General features: G+C 33.5%; 3 protein-coding genes across 3 annotated transcripts; all 3 read left to right on the top strand.

Annotated features, from left to right (window-relative positions):
* Positions 1-712: 712 nt before the first annotated feature.
* On the top strand, positions 713-6,736 carry LOC140864184 (uncharacterized). The gene is made up of 8 exons (XM_073268164.1): positions 713-869; positions 956-1,091; positions 1,313-2,574; positions 2,916-4,234; positions 4,576-4,706; positions 4,802-5,595; positions 5,771-5,883; positions 5,978-6,736. Exons 1-8 carry the CDS (start codon positions 834-836, stop codon positions 6,279-6,281), a joined length of 4,095 nt encoding a protein of 1,364 aa, XP_073124265.1. The 5' UTR covers positions 713-833; the 3' UTR covers positions 6,282-6,736.
* A 5,678-nt stretch (positions 6,737-12,414) lies between these two features.
* On the top strand, positions 12,415-13,992 carry LOC140864984 (WRKY transcription factor 28-like). The gene is made up of 3 exons (XM_073269454.1): positions 12,415-12,967; positions 13,089-13,235; positions 13,350-13,992. The coding sequence occupies exons 1-3, from the start codon at positions 12,429-12,431 to the stop codon at positions 13,732-13,734; spliced, it is 1,071 nt and encodes a 356-aa protein (XP_073125555.1). The 5' UTR covers positions 12,415-12,428; the 3' UTR covers positions 13,735-13,992.
* A 3,165-nt stretch (positions 13,993-17,157) lies between these two features.
* LOC140864982 (purine permease 21-like) lies at positions 17,158-18,814 on the top strand. Its single transcript, XM_073269446.1, has 2 exons — positions 17,158-17,302; positions 17,505-18,814. Exons 1-2 carry the CDS (start codon positions 17,260-17,262, stop codon positions 18,626-18,628), a joined length of 1,167 nt encoding a protein of 388 aa, XP_073125547.1. The 5' UTR covers positions 17,158-17,259; the 3' UTR covers positions 18,629-18,814.
* Positions 18,815-19,374: the final 560 nt, after the last annotated feature.

Here is a 19,374-nt window from a genome sequence, read left to right as displayed (position 1 = left end):
CGTTACCACTAGTATGTTATCAATGAGTGTCGATGGTATGGTATTGTTACACTAATTGGATTTTACCAAAATAATTCCAGTACAACGTTTTTAAAAACTTAATAAAAAAAATTAAACATTTCTTTCGTTTTAAAATCTTAATACTTATTTATTGTTATTTATGGTTTAATGTATAGAAAAATATAGGAACTATTTTTGTAAAAAAAAAACTTTGAAGAATTAAATATTATTTCTCATTATTTACTATTTTAAATCTGAAAAATAATAGGATATACTTGATTTTAATAATGATTAATGAGTAATAAAAGTAATTAATCCAATTGAAGAATATATGCAACCAATGTTCCTATGCGTGAATGGCTGGCTAGTGTTCACTTTGATTAGTACAAATTATTTGAATAATGTAAAAGTATAACTATTTTTATATAAATTATATGATGAAATTTTGTTATTATTTTGTTGGATAAAATGTATGAAAAGATTTTAATAAATGGAGATTTTATATGTGTACAGAAATATAAATATAAACATACATTTTCAAAAAATTTATATATAAATAAAATTTAAAAAGGGCTAGAAAAATGGGGCCATTTGATTTTTTATTAGAGTAATATCCAATTAAACATAAATTAGGCCCACAAATCACACAATGACCCAAGTCCATAGCGTAAAACCCTTGGTATTGTTGGCAGCGGTGGAAGGAATCAAAACCCTGTCGCCCAAATCTCTCAAGTAAAATGTAGCAGAAGAAAAACCTCACGCGTCGCCTCGCCCATCAAAATTCAATTTTCCATGATGAAATAGAGGAAGAATTTTGTGCTTTTTCGGAAAAAATGGCGGAGGATGGGAAGAACGCCTGCTGTGCGTCGGTAAGTTGTTTCATTTCCTTTTCAGTTTGTGGTGACGCAATTCGGGATCATTGACGATTCCTTTTTATTGATATTGTTATTGACAGTGGAAGGAGAAGCATTCAAAGCTTTTGGCGAAGTATTCTAAGCTCGAAGAGCTGAAAAACAAGTTTCGTAATTGCACGTCCTTAGTGAGTCAACAATATGATGTCATTGAGAAAGAAAATGGAAGCCTCAAACAAGGTAAGCTGGCCTTTCTTATTCCTTAGCATCAGCACTTTCCATGATTTTGATTTTTTTGACAATTGAAGAGGGTAAGAGCGAGACATTTGAACTTTGAAGATGAGATACTCGAATTTTCAAAACTTGTAGTATACAAATTCATTCTGGTTCTGAGGAGAAAAATTTTAATCTTTCTTTTGTTTTCTGCCATGCTGGTAATTTATCTTTTATCTTGCTTTCAGAATTGGGGAATCTTAAAGCGCAAGCTGATAGATGGAAAGATGAAAAAGAACAAGAATATTCTATGCGGGTTGACTTAGAGAGTGAAGTCTCTGCCCTGAAGGAGGAGATTCAATTGCTGCAGCAGAATGGTAAAGCTGCCTCCAATGAATCTGGTAGACAGCTTCAAGAACGTCTGGATGTGGCTGAGATGGAGATAAATAAGCTAAGAGAGCTTCTGGAGAAAGAGAGATGTCGAGCAAACTTGGAAAAAAAGAATCTTGATGTGGAAAGAAAGAAAGCCAATGAGGCTCTGAAAAAGCTGGAGGCAGGGAAAAATAAGGTTAATGAAGCTCAGAAGGCTGTCGACATTGAAAGGAAAAAGGCTGAGGAGAATAAGATTTTGTACGAGAGATTAAGATTGGAAACTGATGCGGTAAAGTCAAAGTTGTCTTTGGAGCGATCTAAATCTGAAGCGGCGAGCAAGAAAGTTGAGGATGAGAAACAGAACATCATTAAAGAAAGGAAAATGGCAGACTCAGCTGTGTTCAAAGCTGAAGAGCAACGGAAACTCGCAGAAACAAATTTGAAGAAAGCCATAGTTGAGAAAGCTCGGGCTGATGATCTGGATCAAAAGTTGAAAGAGGAAATTAGAAGGACTGAAAAATTAGAGGAGGAGCTGCGCGAATGTTTATGCTCTAGGAAATTGGCTGAGACTCGCATTGGCCCTTCAAATGCAAGAATAGTGACAGTGTTGAAAAATGATGTTGGTACCAGAACAGCGAAGAAAGAAGCCCTAATGTTCCAAGGGACAGAGATGGTCAAGGAGAAAGATCAATTTAGTTTCAGGGAGAAAAGACGTGCTGATTCAGAGGTGAAGAAAGTTGTGAAACATAAGAAAGTTGCAGAAGCTCAACAAAGGAAGGCTGTGGAAGAGCAATGTCATGTTGAGCACCTATCTCAAGAGCTGGAGTATTGTAAGCAGAGATTAGAAGAATTACAGAAAAGGCAGCAGATATCCGGGGGGACACATGCTGACAATCCAGCAATAAGAGAGAACAACAGTTCTGACAGAGCTACAGTGAAACTGCATAAGAAACAAAAGAAGCTAGAAAAGATGCTTGTGAAGCATGCCAAAGAGGTGACAAAGGTAGATGTTCGTAACAATTTGCTGCATCAAGAACTATTTCACGTAAAGAAGAGATTTCATCAGTTCCAACAGCGATTGGATATGATTGATTTTTATTTTGTGCATGGCAGTGACGTTATACATGATTTGGAAAAGGTTTGTTTCCTCTACTCATTTCTATTTAAACTGGTATATATATGTCAAATGAACTTATTTTATGTGCAGTGCTATATCTATTAACTTTAGGTCCTTCAATTGCATTTCACAAACTGATATTGTTGAAACCTACATTGCTGCTCAGTGTCGAAACTGTACATTAAGGATATGGACTACCATATAAGATTTAGTGTTAAACTACAGATATTATTCTTGTTTAAGTAATATACATGCTTGTAAGACTTGATGACCTGTTGAGTACTCGTGTCCTGGTCCATATTAGCAGAATTGTCAATCTAATATAACATTCTACAATTGTCTTGAATTGCTACTTCTCGCAGGCAGACAATGAGACCTTCACAAAAGAGAAATTTTACACAGATGGGTATCTCAAGCAACTTGTATCAGGTATTGATTCTAGATTGAATCCTCTGTATAGGGGTTGCTACCGAAAAATGTCAAAGAGTTCTGCCTTAAATTCCGGTACGCCATCTTTTTCTTATCTGCCATTGATGGGCTCACAGGAAAAAGGTGCTTTTTCTGTCACAACATCAGCTAAACCAGGAGGAGATGTATCAAATCTCAAAGGGTCTTTGTCCAAATTGTCTTGTGAGGGAACAGTAAGATACGGGGAGAAGGTGGCAGCAAATGCTGAGAAAAGCACAAGAAGTCCTATTAAGGGTAATGCTGACAACGGCAAAATTAGGCACTGGGACAAGAGGAAGATTCTCGGTGCTGTGGAGTCCATGGACAAATTGTATTCTGACGGTCAGAAGCTGCATGAACAGATGTCCAAGCAGCTATCTGTATTGCATGACATACTTAGTGATCACAAAGATGATTCTGCCCTGCAGAATCATCCCGAGAACTTTTGCTCAGAGCTAGCTAGACCGACTAAGAGGAGAAAGACCTCTTGCGGGGGAACTAAAATCATCCATTCTTTGCAGAATTCCAATCAGAAAAAAGGCATACTTAATTCAGATATTAACAACTCCAATGCTGGCAGGAAAGCTTCTTTACCCGGCTTGAATGTTAGAAAATGTGATCAGTGTCTGAAAGATGGAATTGGTTATCATTCGGAAAGCACCAAGTGTTCTCATCTAGAGTTTGATGAAACACCAATTCATGATTACATGAAGTTGCTTGAACTGGACAATCCAGCTGATGAAAGATCTTATTGCATAGCTGTTGCTACGCCTATATCTCCTACTCTGCCTGAGATTACATTTCTAGGGGATGAGGCAATTGACCCAGATGACGCAGGCATGCCAGTTAAGGATAACCTGGCACCAACTTCTGTCTTTAATACCTTTCATATGGAGAAGAATTGCATGCATTCAGAGAATCTAGGTGTGGAGCATGCGAGTGATGCTTGTTGTTACCATGACCAGGTTCTAGGAGGAAAGTTGCCGACACCAAATGTAAATGGATCTAAAAATGAGAAAACACACTTATCCTGTGTAAGCAGTATTGCTTCAATCCCAGGTGCTATTCCAAATTGTTTTGTTTTTTCTTTAGAAAACAAAGATAGTAGTAGCATCTCAAGGATCCTCCAGGCCATCAGCAGGTGTAAGCCTCAATGCACACCTCTTCACCCGGCAGATGTTTTTCTTCAAAGAATTCTGCTTTCTCTTGAAAAAGCTGAAGATCTTTCATCAAAGTGAGTGAATTTTTGGTTGGTTCCTGTTCCACTTGGTCATGTAGCACGGTTGGAATTGAATCAATTGATAGTATGCTAGCATTTAATTTTTTTTTCTAATGATCAGATCTGCTAATTGGCTATGTGGTCTCTTGACATATACATAGGTATTTAGGAAACAATGTGTTAAGTTCTTAGAAGATGGATCAATAGGGTTCTACGCCTTGTCTACCCTTTGGTCATTCCTTATGTCGTGCTTGCCACACAACCGAAATGACACTTCATTCTTTTATTTAATCTTTATATTCAGAAACTCAGATCGAAGCTAATTATTTTTTTCTTTCTTTGGATTTTTTTTCCAGGGAGAAGGTCTCTGTATTATTCTCTATAATAATGCTTGGAATATCGGAGATCGAAATGACAAACAAGGCAAATTTCTTTAAATGTGATTTAGTAGAGTCTCTTGATTCTGCCACCCTGCATATTTGCTCAGGTATGAATGACAAATATTGAGCTGCTATCATCTTCAGTTTGTTGTGAATTTTCACCTTTTAACTTTAAGTTGAGGATTCTTTTCCTTCCGTGCAGCACTTTCTGATCTGGTTGTGAGAGGGATATTTATGGAGTCATGTGATCTGTTTGATTTGCTTGCACTCATTGAAGATTTCCTTCTGCAGAGAAAAGTATTAGTGTGTGGTGACTTATCTTCTGAGGCACCAGTTACTGGTATTTCCAAAATAAAACTTGTTGTAAATGTAATCGGTAGTACTGTGATACTGTCCGAGCAGGTGGCCTTGGTTTACCAGTTGGTTGCTGGAGGTTGTCTGTTAGCGTCATTATGCTTGGCAGTGGGCCATATTGGTTTTGTTTGTGAGACATCATGTGATCTATTTGCAATGCCTAAATATGACCCTGCAGTGGTGCTGGCTATTCTTCATTCTTTTGCTCATTTTTGCGGCTCTCAATACATTACCCTTCAGCCGTACTCCTTAGCAATGACTGTTGTAAAATCTCTAGTTATGGTTCTTGAGAAGCTGGCTTCATCTTCTGATTATGCTTCCAGTTTTTCATCCGTGGTTGAAATGCCTACTAAAACTTGGTCATGTTGTGCTAACTGCCTGTTCTCAGAGGGTGTGGTTTCCATGGAAGTTCTCGCATCACTCCTGTTGGAGAATCTTCAGAAGTATAGTAAATCCTGTTCTTTGCCACAGGATTCACTTGAATTAATGAATTCGTTTGTTCCTATGGTGTTATCAAACAAGGAGGTAGCTAAAGAAATTTTAGGTTCGAGGCAGACAGTATCCTTGACTGCCATCTCCAATGAAAACTTGTGCAACTTTGTCGATATTCTTTCATTGGTTGAGATTGTAGCTCATTTCATGGTAAGGACATCATCCTCTCACTTGTTTTGTTGTGAATATGGTTTTCTCCTATTCCAATCTTGAAGGAAAATACATTTTTCCTCGGGTGGATCTTTTATTCTAGTTTTCTCGTTGTTTTCTTTCTGCTTTGCAATGGCACACTATATCTTGTTAATGTATGTCATTATATATGCAGAGATGGGAATGGACATTTGACAACATTATAGGTGGTCTTCTTGAGATTTTGGAATCATGTGCCATGGAGAGTTTCTGTGCTGCAACTATCGTCCTTCTGAATCGACTGGGAAGGTATATCTTGTCACTTGCAACTTGTACAAACGTGCGCGCGCACAGATTCTCACACAATCCAATACTTCAAACCTGATTATTATCTCTGACGCAGGCTTGGAGTCGACTCTAATGGATATGAGGATGCTGGAATTAAGAAACTAAGAGATTGCCTATTTACATTTTTCTGTCAAAGCACTTCAAGAAATCTAAGTGTTCCGGTTCAGTTTGCTGCTGTAACTGCTTTGCTTGGCCTTGTACCTGTTTCATTTGAAGAACTATTTGCCATTGGATCTCAATCAATTTTGAGTCAAGAGTCCATTCCTACTGATTTTATAAGGAAATGGTTTTCCCTCCTCAGTAAAGAGCAACAATTGTCTTTTAGGATCCACCATACTAATGGCAAGACCAAATCCTAGAATTGAGCTTCCACCCAATTGTGGTTTCATTTGACACCGCTGAGTCGAGGAAATTTTTGGTACGTGATTGGGAACTTGTCTTGGTATTAAAAAAATTGGTTCATTCGTTTTTGGGCGTGTACCTTTATCGATGAAGATTTCGTTTTCGAAAGGTGGATACAAGTTGGGGAGGGCTTGAACTCGTTAAGTTCATCCTTTGAGCTAGACTGTTGATGTTATTACCGTGTTTGAAGAACCATACGTATCCGGATCTCCAGCGATTATCAAGTGTCAGGACTCATCCAGTGGGTGAGAAGTTTTTTGTATTTGTCTATACTTTTGTTTTGAGAAATAAATCACATTAGAAAATTCGAATATATTTTCAGATTGGGGCTCTGCTAATTTTGTTGCGTCGGCCTTAATCTGGAGAAATTGAGAAATTCAAGAAACAATATAAATCTTCTGGCATCATTTTATTTTCTTATTATTCATCAATTCTAATTAGTGGACTCGAAAAATATATGAAAGGCACACTGAATGGACCTCTGCATATTGACAATGAAATTGATGGCTCTTCAAGTTTAGCTTAAATAAGCGTAAAACAAAAGGACGAGTAGCTTATGAGATGTGATTTAGGACAGATGTCCTTTGTCAACTCCTGTGATAAGATAGTACAAGGATGCTATACGCAGTTATCCTTCACTAAAGGAGATGTATTAACAAATCTTGACCATTTATTTTGTAAAATATGTTATCCTTACATAACAATTTAAATTAAACAAAATTGAACTTCAGTATGATACATAATTAAATACATATTAAACGTGGTCATAAAATCATTTTTTGTGGATCCCAAGAATCGATTATCAAAATTGGAAATTGGAATGGAGTCTTGTGGTGTTCTACTTTTCATGCAAATCGAACGGATTCTCGTCTTCAGAAGGCGCTGCAGTAAATTTTACTGATGAACCCGTTCTCGTTGTGCACCAGAAAGATTCATTCTCCTTGTATATAAACTAGCGTTTCAGAGTATATGTTACTTATTTGTACAATCATGTTTTATTTATAAATATTATTATTGTAAGGTAGCCGTTTTATCACAAAAAAAAATTATAATTTGTGACGATGATGCAATTTAATCTTTTTTTAAAAAAATTATATAGTAGTTTAGACATTATGTTTCGATCACCATATTGATCTATTGTTTTAAAACTATAATCGAAATTCATGGATTTCAAATCTATCTCCTCAAATGCATCATTAGGAAGCAAACATGGCATTTTAACTGTAACGGTAACAATAAGATGAAATAGTTCGTGGTTTTAAAATGTTATATTTTATGATAACTTGTAAATTACATATGCGAAAATTCGTGTGCATAAATAATTTATTTTAAATTCAAAGATAAATTAATATTTTAATTATTTTTCATTGAAAAAAATAAATGTAAAAAGGATGGTTATAAATGATAAATAATCATAAATAATAAATGATAAAATGATGGTCATAAATGATTTAAAAATATATAAATAATAAATTAATTTATTGAAATATAAATATTTTTGTTTATATATTAAAATAATCAAATTAGTTATTTTAAAAGGTTGATATCTAATAAGATAATATAACACGCAATTTTAAAACCATATAGTTTAGACATGATATTTCAAATTGCTCTAGTGGTAGACGTAATTCGTGATCCCAACAATTATTATTCGCTCTCTTTATTTGTTGCACATTAATTATGATAATATAGTTAATAACTCAACTAAACCCACCATTTGATGAAGTGATGGGTGGTCTTTCAATGAACTTGACTGCTGAACAAACGCAACATTACATACTTTTTTTCTTGATATTTGATGTTCATGCTAGGATTAGTCATCATCAAATTGATGTTAAATCTTTATATTTCAAAAGGAAAAAATATAATTTATTCTAAAAATACATTAGACTATTTATTATTTAAAATTTGTGACAGCCATTTGCTGAATAAACTTAGTAATTATCGTAGCATTTTTTGGATCAATTTATATTGTAATTTTAATTGTAGAAATGTTATATGTACAATGAAAGTTACACACTTTTAATAAGAGAATTTTAGTTGAAACAAATATTTTAAAAATATATTTGAGATAGTTTTGTAATTTTAGAGATAATGTGTATAACTAATTTTATTATACGTATAACATTTTCTTTTAACTAAATAGAATGGATATGACATTGTGCGAAGTGATATCATACAAAGAGTGGAACATTATTGAGTGTATCAAAACAAGGAGTAATATAGGTTGCAAAATTTTTGTTGGGACTTGAAATAGATTATGCAATATCGAGAAAGTTTTAAAATGGAGTTGTTTAGAATTTAGATGTCATGGGTGAGATGATGAATATATTAAATGTTATTTTTGGTTGATTAACATCCAATAATCATAATATAAAATAGAAGTAGAATTTTTTTTAACCTTATAAAGTAGAGAGTATTTAGTCAATACGGAGAACACCTAAGGTCAATAATCCAACAAAGACCTTTCACATTTGAAGCCTAGCTTCGGCGCTTCAAATCAAAAGTTGAAAGAGATCCTATGCACATTTGTCCATTTTTTTTTCTATGTTAATGTATAATAATGGAATAAATATGGCAGCATTGACTAATTCCAAGTATCCGAAGTGGAGTGGATGTCACATAAATCATTGGGACCATTGACTTCGGGATGAGTTTTTTTAGTCGAGGGTTGTTATAATTAGGTCTAAAATTTGAGTTTTTTTTTTATAATAAAATTGAGATATTAGTGTCAGATAAACTATAAATCATCGGCACTTTGAAATGAGTTTTTAATTGCAAGAAAAATAAAACTTAATTAAATTTAAGATATTAGTGTAGATGCTCTGCAAGCGGCCAATACTTTGGAAGGAGTTCTAAGTTGCAAGAACTACATGACAATGATGGAAAAAGTTGTCCCACCATTCCAACATAATTATATAATACTATATATAAAATTATATTTGTATTGAAATTTTACACTTGCACACAATATTGACATACAAATATAACATAAAGCGTCTCTTATTCATTTATTTCAACATAATAACTTGAAATCAGGGTGCGATGTTTGATATAATAATTAATAATTCGAACGTGTTATGCACGGAACTTTAGAAATGGGAAAGGATATTACTTGAGACTAAACTCGATTAGTAAAACTTAATTACCTAACATATATATTGAAGTTTTTGTTCATGTGTAGTATAGATTATATTGTTCTAAACTTATATCCCCACATTATCGTTAAATTTGAAACTAGATTTTATATTTAAGATCCAATTATAATAAATCTCCAAAAACGTTATGAAAACAAGCTGCTCTCAATTAATTTGAGAAATTAAATAATTTTGACATAATGATCCAATTGGAAGTATGGACACGAAAAGTGGAGTTGCCGTGTTGGAGTATGGTGACAGGTTTCACTATAATAAATTGTTATGGGCTGCAAGTTGATGTATATTTGACTAAGTCTTGAGCTGACTAATTAATCTTCTTTAGTTTACCCAAAGTTATTAAATCTTATAAGTCTAATAATAAAGCACCTTTTGTCCATTAATCATACTTTAGACAAGATTTTATTCAGGTTTTGCCCATGAAATGCTGCAAAAGGTATATTTATGGAATTAACGCAGCTCATTATTTTTAAAAAATATAAATATAAATCCTCCTGATCATAAAGTATTTATGGTTTGAATATAAAATCAAAAAAAAACTATGTAATTAACATATATATGAAATGAAAGTGATTTTTTTAGTCTACACACCTAACAAACCTGCCCTCTTCTGAGTTGATAATGACTTCCATTTAGCAGTACATGCATATACTGTCACGTATAATTGGCGCCAACTTAAAGTCAATTATTTCGTGCTATTTTTTAATTATATATTTTCCCATAACAAAATATTATTATTTCTCTAGCGATCTCCCAAATCTTCGTAAACCACCAATCATTCCACAATTTTCTCTCTTAATTAATTGCAATTAAGACGATATGATCATCAATCTTTTCACACGTACATTATAATATGGCTACTAAATCTTCATTTCTTTTCGATTTTGAGGTAATATTCTTTTCGAAAATAGTAAGTACTTTAGTACAAAAATACATTTTCAGGAATACGGTGACGATAGTCGATATTGTACAATAATATATTAGATTCAAACATCTGATTAATTCGATTGATTTTACTCTATAAATAATAAAAGAAACGTGCATTAAGGTTATAATTAATTGTATGCACGTACGTAGTTAGTTTATAAATAAATTTAATATATCGTGCATTCGTGTTTATGATTAATTGAAATTATTTTTGATCAATTGACACATGATTAAATTTTATGGATTTACGGGTAAATTAAAATCATTGCAAGAATCAGATGCTGGTTGGTGATAAGATTGATGCCTAATTACTATTTAATTAATAGATCGAAGAAAGAAAGTCCAGACCGTCACCGTATCATGAAGTGACAGCTGATTAATTATTGTTGTCCACTCGTTAGAAGGATAAAGGACTGAATTAATTTAATTAAAAGTTATTAATGGCTAATCAGAACTTTAAAAATATACATTTTATATTCTTATTTTATTTTAGACTTTTCGTTTACCAGAAAAATCTTGTCTGCTCTAAATTAGACTAAGCATAGATCCCGTTATCAACAGATGATCTCAATTTAAAAATTTCCAAAGAAATCACTAAGCAAACATTAATTAACGACATTTACAGTAATGAACCTGCAGGCAAAAATGCGATTACAAAAAGAATGCCAATGCCATATAATGCACTGATTTAAGTTAAAGTATAAATTTATGGTTACGTAGTATTTGCAACTTCTAAAAATAAGTGATTATAAATTATTTTTTTATAAATTTGTAATAAAAAACATTCATAATCAATTATATTTTGAAGTTACAAATACTAATTTAATTTATATAACAATATATATATATATATACATAAATATTTATTTAAAAATTTATCGTCTCGGTCACCCTTTAGTCCATAGCTTTAATGTTTGACCAAAGACCTTGCCGAACTTTAGCTGCATGTTTGTCTGCATACATATTAATTACAATAGTCAAAGATTGCGTAAGTCGAGAAAATTTATTTATTTTTTTACGAAATAAGTCGAAAAATTCACGTTCTTTTTTGGGTTAAAAAAATGAAAAGAAAAGAAAGAATGATCGATGAATTTCAGTACCGATCGAATAAACACGAAACTATTTCACCATTATGAATTATGATAAAGATGTTTTTTCATAATTTAAAATTGGGATGAATAAATAAAATTATTTACTATATTAATATATATTTATTGTTGTGTTATCTGAAATTCAGAAAGGGTAGAAACTAAGTTATATGTGAGAATCATGATGAAATCATGGGAGATGTAATACACCAATATGATCTAACAAAAACCTTCCACGTGTTATTGCACAAACTATTCTTTGTTGACTTGTGCCTCATTTTTAAATCCACCTATTAATTATTATTGTACCATATCTATCAGTCACAGTTGCAAATTAAACATACATAAGTGCTCATTAATTTTTACTTATGTACATTAGAATAATTAAAATAGTTAAAATCAATATGAATGAGACATCACATGTTATATTTTGCAGATTGTTACACCAATCATTTCTTTCTATTTGTGATGAAGAAAAAAAAATTGAGTTTTAATGTAATGAGATAAAAAACACATGTCAAGAACTGATTGATACTATAACAAACAATAATATTACACCCATTTAGAACAGAAGATTTTCTCTCATATTTTGCGTCCATGGGTTTTTATCGAAGAAGTTGAGATTGATCATGATCAAATATTTTAGCTAGGTTGCGTTCATAGTTTATGGTTTTTTGAAATAATTAATGTCATTATTAAGTGAACTTCGATCATGAAATCTTTTCACCCCAACACAATCGTAAGGATATTAATGATACTGATATACTGAATGTTAATCGAAACGAAAATAAAAAATGTAAATAAAAAAAAAGAAATGAAAATTTATAATTAATGATATTTTAATGTAGATAGGATTAGTGGAATAATTATTACTAGTGACCTGAATAAAAATCTTATTATCGTCAAAGCATAAATAAAGACAGTGCAAGAATTCATGAAGCTGTCAAAATTAACCACCTCTCATGATCATTTCCTCCTCTCAGCAAAATTTTTCATGTCTGAAGATCAATTAAGAGATGGATTTTACTATCACCAAACATATCACGATGATCTCCGCCGTAACCGCGGCGGAGCCACCAAAGCTTCTAATTCATTTCCGGCAGATCCATCGGTTCATCATCAGACAGATATGCTCGATTCTTCTTTGTATTTAACTAGTTTCACCGGCTTTCTGCATGGATCTTCCGATCACAACCACTCGCTTTCTGCCGCCGCCTTCTTTGGCATGTCGTCGCCGCTGTCTTCTTCCGCGAAAGAAGAGCTGAGAGCGCCGGGAGTGGATAATATTAATAATCAAGGGTACTTGGGAGGCGGCGAAACCCCGGTCACACCCAATTCGTCGATTTCCGCCTCCTCCACCGAGGCGGCGGCGCCAGGCGAGGAACTAGATTCCAACAAGAGTCAAAAACTTGATACTCAAGCAATCAAAGAAACTGCCGAAGATGGAGAAGACATGATGAGCTCCAAGAAAGAGTAATTAGCTAGTAACTATATATATTAGTTCATTTAATTAATTAATTTCTTGACTGTGATATATATATACTACATATATACAAGCTTAATGATGTGAAATTATTTGATCCATAAAATTAAGGGATAACAAATCAAAGAAGAAAGGAGAGAAGAAGCAGAGGGAGCCTCGATTTGCTTTCGTGACCAAGAGTGAGATCGATCAATTGGAAGATGGATACAGATGGAGAAAATACGGACAAAAAGCCGTCAAGAACAGTCCTTATCCAAGGTGAGTAACACGTCAACAAATGTTCACATGAGTGCTAACGATATATAGTTGTTCGTCATATCGTTTAGTTTAAAATAATAATAATAATAATAATAATAACCATTGAATTATCAGAAGCTATTATAGATGCACGACCCCGAAATGTCCGGTGAAGAAACGCGTGGAGAGATCCTTCCAAGACCCTTCAACGGTGGTGACAACGTACGAAGGGCAACACAACCACCACGTCCCCGCCACCCTCCGAGGGAACGTGGCCGCCGGAATGTTTTCCCCAGCTGGCTCAATGCTCATAAGTCCGCCGCCATTCTTGCAAGAACAACAACAAGTGTTACTTCAAATGCCTTACCAAGTTTACATGAGCAATTTTGGCGGCGGAAACGTCCTTGTGTATGATCAGCATCAGGAGCAGCAGCAAATACATCATGATTTGCATGTTAATTCTGGGCATGGATTGTTGCAAGATATAATTCCTCCCACCTTTCCCAAACAAGAATTCTGACAAGTACTATTACGTACGTACTACTGCACTCTCAGCTTCATGCCATCCACGACGTTAATTACGTTGCTTTATTTATAATTATAAATTAACTATATATGTTTTTCTTTAATTAATTAGTTTCCTGACTATATATATGTATCTCCGATCCGATTCGCGCTTGGCTTATCTATGCTTCTGTTGTATATAGCACGTACAGCATCCAGCGCATATATGTATCTTGATTGAATTCATGTTATTTATGAGTTTTAGCTTCTTTCAAGTTATGCTAAAGAGGAAGTATAGTCTCTGAAACAGCCGCGGTTATTTTACAAGATTTGTTTTTGGAAATATTTGAATTATCATCTAATTTGTTTAATAATTTAAAATATATGTATAATATAATAATTAATTTTGTACAAATTAACTATATTGATGTTGATTATCATTTCAAAATAAAATTAAATATTGATCTTTTAATCTCGCGGGGTCATATTTTTTACATGCATAAGCATGTATAAGATGCAACGTAATTAATTGAATTCCAAAGTATATGATATATATATACATGGAGTTTGTTGTTTAATAATCAATAATTAATTCTTTCTGCATCTATTTCGTTAATCGGTGCATACGCACAACAGACATGAATTGCTAAATTTTTACAATTTTCAAATTTCATATATATAAATAAATATTTTGAGTATGCACAATTCATATCTTGCATGTATATAAAATAATTAAGTGTATACTATATATTTGTTAAGTTTGGTTTGGTAAAAAAAAATTATGGAAAACAGTCAGACTTATATTTTGTATGATTAATGGCAAAAGTACCATTGAATTCGGTTACATTTTATTTTTTTATTCCTTCTTATATAGAAAAAATAAATATATCATCATGACTATCACTTAAAATATACATGTTTTTTTAAAACAAAAAACAAAAAAAAATTGCCTCCTCTAATTAATTAATTTAATGGTTACATTTATGTAAGTTCCGAGAAACTAGACTGGATGTTAATTAAATGATTATTGAATGATTCTTAAGAATGCCACGATAATCATTTAGATATGGGCACGTGTAATATATTTATGTATTTGTTTATTCTTAACTAAATAATTCATCTTTTAAAAAAATTAAATAAATAATTCATAGTTGAGACATACTATCATACATACCTACACACACATACACACACACACATATTCTATGGGCCTCTTGAATAAAATGTTGAGACAATTATGGTTTTGTGATTGACAGTGGAAGCCCAAACAATTGCAAGAATCTGTATTCATTCACTTCCTGTAGAATGTGAACGTAACTGGATACATTTGATTTGCCCTGGCCTAGACTTGTGTGTATATACTTCTTCAATTATTCTATTTTAAGTATGTATATTTGGGGATCATGATTCATGACTTCTCTCATTTTTCGTTAACTAGCTGATTGACATATATTTTATGCGTACATATATATATGATTAGCATAATTCGAATAATTTTTTAATATTATCAGAGAAAAAGAGATACATCATACATATGTATCTGAGATATATTTAAGCAATTTTTGTTAATTTTTTTTAAAAAATAAAATAAAATAAAAGTTTTTTTTAAGGTGTGTTGTAAAATTACTTCATCATTTCCCATCTAATTCCAACTGTAAGATTTAATTTTTAAAAAAAATCAATTATAACATATATATGATTCTCGACTTAAAAAAACAATATTTTACACCGAACATGTGTTTTTTTTAACCATTTGAGCGAAACATGCCCGGGATCTATTCATGGTATAGCTACTTGGATGTCGTTTTACAAGAAATACTATGATTCATCAAGTGAATTTTTCACGAGGTGGTTTTTTCTACTTTAATCATCTATTAAATATGAGACTCACATACTTAACCAAGGATTAGTGAATATTATATCACCTCGTGTTATGTTGTTATTATTATTTTTTTGTGACGTGGAAACCCGCAGTCGCTACCTTTTGATGTGCTCTGGGTAAACCTTCGGATTAACGCAATAGTCTGCAAACTACGTTAGTCACGTAAACCACACTGAGCAAACCCAGACTAACGCAATAGCCTGCAAACTACGCTAGTCAGGTAAACCACACTGAGCAAATTCAGTGTCACAGGCTAGTCTAAGAAAGTATTGGCAAGGAAATTGAACTATTGGCCAGAGTTCACCTACTCCATCAACTTGGACAACCCTTGGAGATGTTGTTATTTATTTATTATTCGATATATATGTATATGTATATATTATAATAATATACTTTTTTCGTTTATTGGTTATATTACGGTAATTGATTATCGTGAAAAAAGTCAGGATGGTTGAAAACTAAGTAGTCATTTTTCTCCACTGCAGTTGTATTTATATTACTATAATATAATAATATTGTAATCATCATCATTAGTCGAAGACAACCAATTCCCTTGAAAGTTGGAACTTGGAAGGTTGACCCTGAAATGAACGACTTAATTGATTCGTCCACATAATATATTATATATTAACATCCTCGTGGGCTTTGCTTACCTTACATCTAGGCCAACATTTTCGATATTTTACACAAAATATTCACATAAACATCTAAAATTAAAATTAAAAAAAAAAACAGTGACGAACATCACATTTGTTTGTATTTACGTGAGATTTTCACATGAACCCGCCCCAAGAAAAGGATATATTGGCACAGTTTTCAATAGATTTAAAACTTTGTCAGGATATAACATTTAATTTCAGATGAGGGATCCCATCGCAATCACTTTTGGTCTTCATTCAAAAGTTTGCCAAATTGCTGACATTTTGAAACCTCTAACTATTCTAATATGCTTGAGCTCTTTCAACTCTAAAAGCGGCCACCATATTCATATTTGACACTTGTGATAAATAATTAGCGATTAATCGTACGATCAAGGTAGTAGGATTAATGGGTTGTGCTCATTAGTCACACTACCAAGTCATGATCATTTTATCAACTAGCTAGGTAACTATTAATAATAGAAGAGGTTTAATTATAATTTGAAAAACAAATTGTACTAATCGTATGGGATTGTTAAAGTCTAAGATATCGAGTCATCGAACGAGACATTAAATTCACATCGCGTGGAGACAAAATCCACGTCCAAGTCATGTGGGGGCAATGGTTTTGAGTCTTTTGACTGCTTACTTATATATATATATATATATCTAATTTGCCCAAACAATATAATATTTATTTAGCACCACAAAGAATCCGAACTGTTAATTAATGCGTCGATTTGATTGATTGATCGATCGATAGGGCATACACCTTAGCTTGAAATCTTCAACAAGAAAGAGAACAATTCTGAAACGCAATTGCCATTATGTTCTAATTTTACCTAAACTCCAAAGTTATATATATTTGACTCTTACTCAAAAAGAAATATATATATTTGACTGAATATGAAGTTAATGCCGTTATAAAAGCTTAACCAAAGGCCACCTACCAGTATGCATTGTCTGTCAACTCTTAGTACCTTCAATTAATCATCATTTCCTCATATTTCTTGGACTGGACATGGGAATTACAGCTCAAGAGCTGCAATCAGACATCAATAATGGTGAGATATGCTTTTTCTTTAGTTATGTGACGAATATATATATTTTGCTTCCTTCTTTTGAACTGTTTCTTGAATTAATATCTCCACAGTCCATCCTCTGTGACATGAATATATCATAATTTAATGTTTTCCTGTGGCGATGATCTCTTTTTTCCTGATTATAAAGTTCTTATGTATGATTTGCTGATGTGTTCGGTACTAGGTTCAAAAGATGGAGGGGAAAGTTCGAATTCAGCAAGAACTGCGGAGACCAACAACCAAACTTCCAGATTCCCATTTCTTAAACAGTACAAATGGTGGGTTCAAATGGCCATATACTCGTTCTTCGTCTTGGCGGGTCAGAATTTGGGTGTGCTATTGGGCCGGGTCTACTTCACCAAAGGAGGAAACAGCAAGTGGATGGGTACATTGGTACAAGTTGTAGGATTCCCGATCCTCTTCCCTTTCCAGTGGTTCATGAAAACCGACAAAAACGACTCGGGAACTGCAACAAGAAAGCCAGCTTCCCCCTTGATTCTTGCCTCAGTGTACCTCTGCCTTGGCATATTTTTAGCAGGAGATGCCATGTTGTACACGATTGGGCTCCAATATTTGCCTGTCACTACTTACACTTTGATTTGTGCAAGCCAGTTAGGATTCAATGCCATCTTCTCTTTTTTCTTGAACAAACAAAAGTTCACCCCATACATAGTCAACTCATTAGTTATTCTAACCATATCCTCCGTGCTGCTGGTGTTCCAATCGGACCCTGGAGACTCGAATAAAACATCGAAAAAGAAGTACATAATCGGGTTTTTATGCACCCTCGGTGCGTCAGCTGGATACGGGCTAATGCTGTCCCTCATGCAGCTCGCATTCCAGAAGGTGATCAAGAAAGAAACCATTGATGCAGTCGTTGATATGTCAATCTACCAATGCGTGGTCGCGACATTCGTGGTCATAATCGGGCTTTTTGCGAGTGGGGAGTGGAATACACTAAGCAGAGAAATGGACGGATTTGAATCCGGAAAGGTTTCTTATGTGATGAACTTGTTTTGGACAGCCGTTTCTTGGCAGATGTTTCTTGTAGGATGTGTCGGCCTGATTTTTAAGATCTCATCGTTGTTTTCCAATGTCATCAGCATTCTTGGGCTGCCGATAGCCCCTATATTGGCCGTGATTTTTCTGCAGGATAAACTCACTGGATTGAAGGCCATATCGATGATATTGGCAATATGGGGTTTTGTGTCCTATATGTACCACCATTATCTTGAGGAGATGAAGATGAAGCAGAAAAAGGAAACTAATGATATTGAAGAAGTTTCTCTTACTCAAAGAGTTGGATAGTACGTTCACGAATCACTTGATTCAAGTTTTTATCAACACCTGTCTCTCAAAATTGAGACAACAAAACACAAGGGCATATGTCTATCCAAATCTTGAATATTTTGCATATAGTTGCCATCCATCTGTAAGAGTTAAGACCAATATTTACCGTCTGTTTAATCAACTTAATTATTGTCGAAAAGGTCATCTACTGGCAACTTCTTGGCACTTTTTTTCTTTCCTTTTTTTGGCAGCCACATAAGTTATGAAATATTTGATTATATTAGTGTTGTCACGAGATTCGCCCGTCTAAACAAACTAGAGTAATATGCTAAAGTCCTTGGATTTTGGACAGTGTGGAATGTTAAATTGTTCGATATCACGTTAAGTATACATATACAAGACTCACACTTGGTGCATGGAAGAATCAGTTCCCCAGCACTCTGCATGTGGAGCTTCCAAGCCAATGACATCTGTACAATAAAAGGACCCACTTGAATGCGGTTCGAATTGGAAAAGCCAAATATGTTTTGATTCGAGGAAGAATTAGGTGGGACGCACCTCCTCATCCAAATTCCCCATTTGATATTTCTTATAACATATTAAAGTTTATGCAAAAAAATAACATTACAATATGTTACGCGACAGAAACTACGGCATGTTTTTTTCGTTTTGAAATCAAGCACGAACACAAATTTATGATGTTTTTCCCCCTGTAGACTTTATTTTCATACATAGGCAGAAAGAGTATATATACAAGATACCAA

This window comes from Henckelia pumila, chromosome 4 (genome assembly GCF_033568475.1).
Source record: "Henckelia pumila isolate YLH828 chromosome 4, ASM3356847v2, whole genome shotgun sequence".
Lineage (NCBI taxonomy): Eukaryota > Viridiplantae > Streptophyta > Magnoliopsida > Lamiales > Gesneriaceae > Henckelia > Henckelia pumila.
This window is presented reverse-complemented; position numbering and strand designations above follow the sequence as displayed.

Excerpts from the sequence above, each read along its gene's own strand:
- LOC140864184 (XM_073268164.1), top strand. The coding sequence starts at position 834 with ATGGCGGAGGATGGGAAGAACGCCTGCTGTGCGTCG. Across the intron at positions 870-955 it reads AGAACGCCTGCTGTGCGTCG|TGGAAGGAGAAGCATTCAAA; the intron begins GTAAGTTGTTTC and ends TGTTATTGACAG. Across the intron at positions 1,092-1,312 it reads AAATGGAAGCCTCAAACAAG|AATTGGGGAATCTTAAAGCG; the intron begins GTAAGCTGGCCT and ends TCTTGCTTTCAG.
- LOC140864984 (XM_073269454.1), top strand. The coding sequence starts at position 12,429 with ATGAAGCTGTCAAAATTAACCACCTCTCATGATCATTTCCTCCTCTCA. Across the intron at positions 12,968-13,088 it reads ATGATGAGCTCCAAGAAAGA|GGATAACAAATCAAAGAAGA; the intron begins GTAATTAGCTAG and ends CATAAAATTAAG. Across the intron at positions 13,236-13,349 it reads AAGAACAGTCCTTATCCAAG|AAGCTATTATAGATGCACGA; the intron begins GTGAGTAACACG and ends TTGAATTATCAG.
- LOC140864982 (XM_073269446.1), top strand. The coding sequence starts at position 17,260 with ATGGGAATTACAGCTCAAGAGCTGCAATCAGACATCAATAATG. Across the intron at positions 17,303-17,504 it reads GCAATCAGACATCAATAATG|GTTCAAAAGATGGAGGGGAA; the intron begins GTGAGATATGCT and ends GTTCGGTACTAG.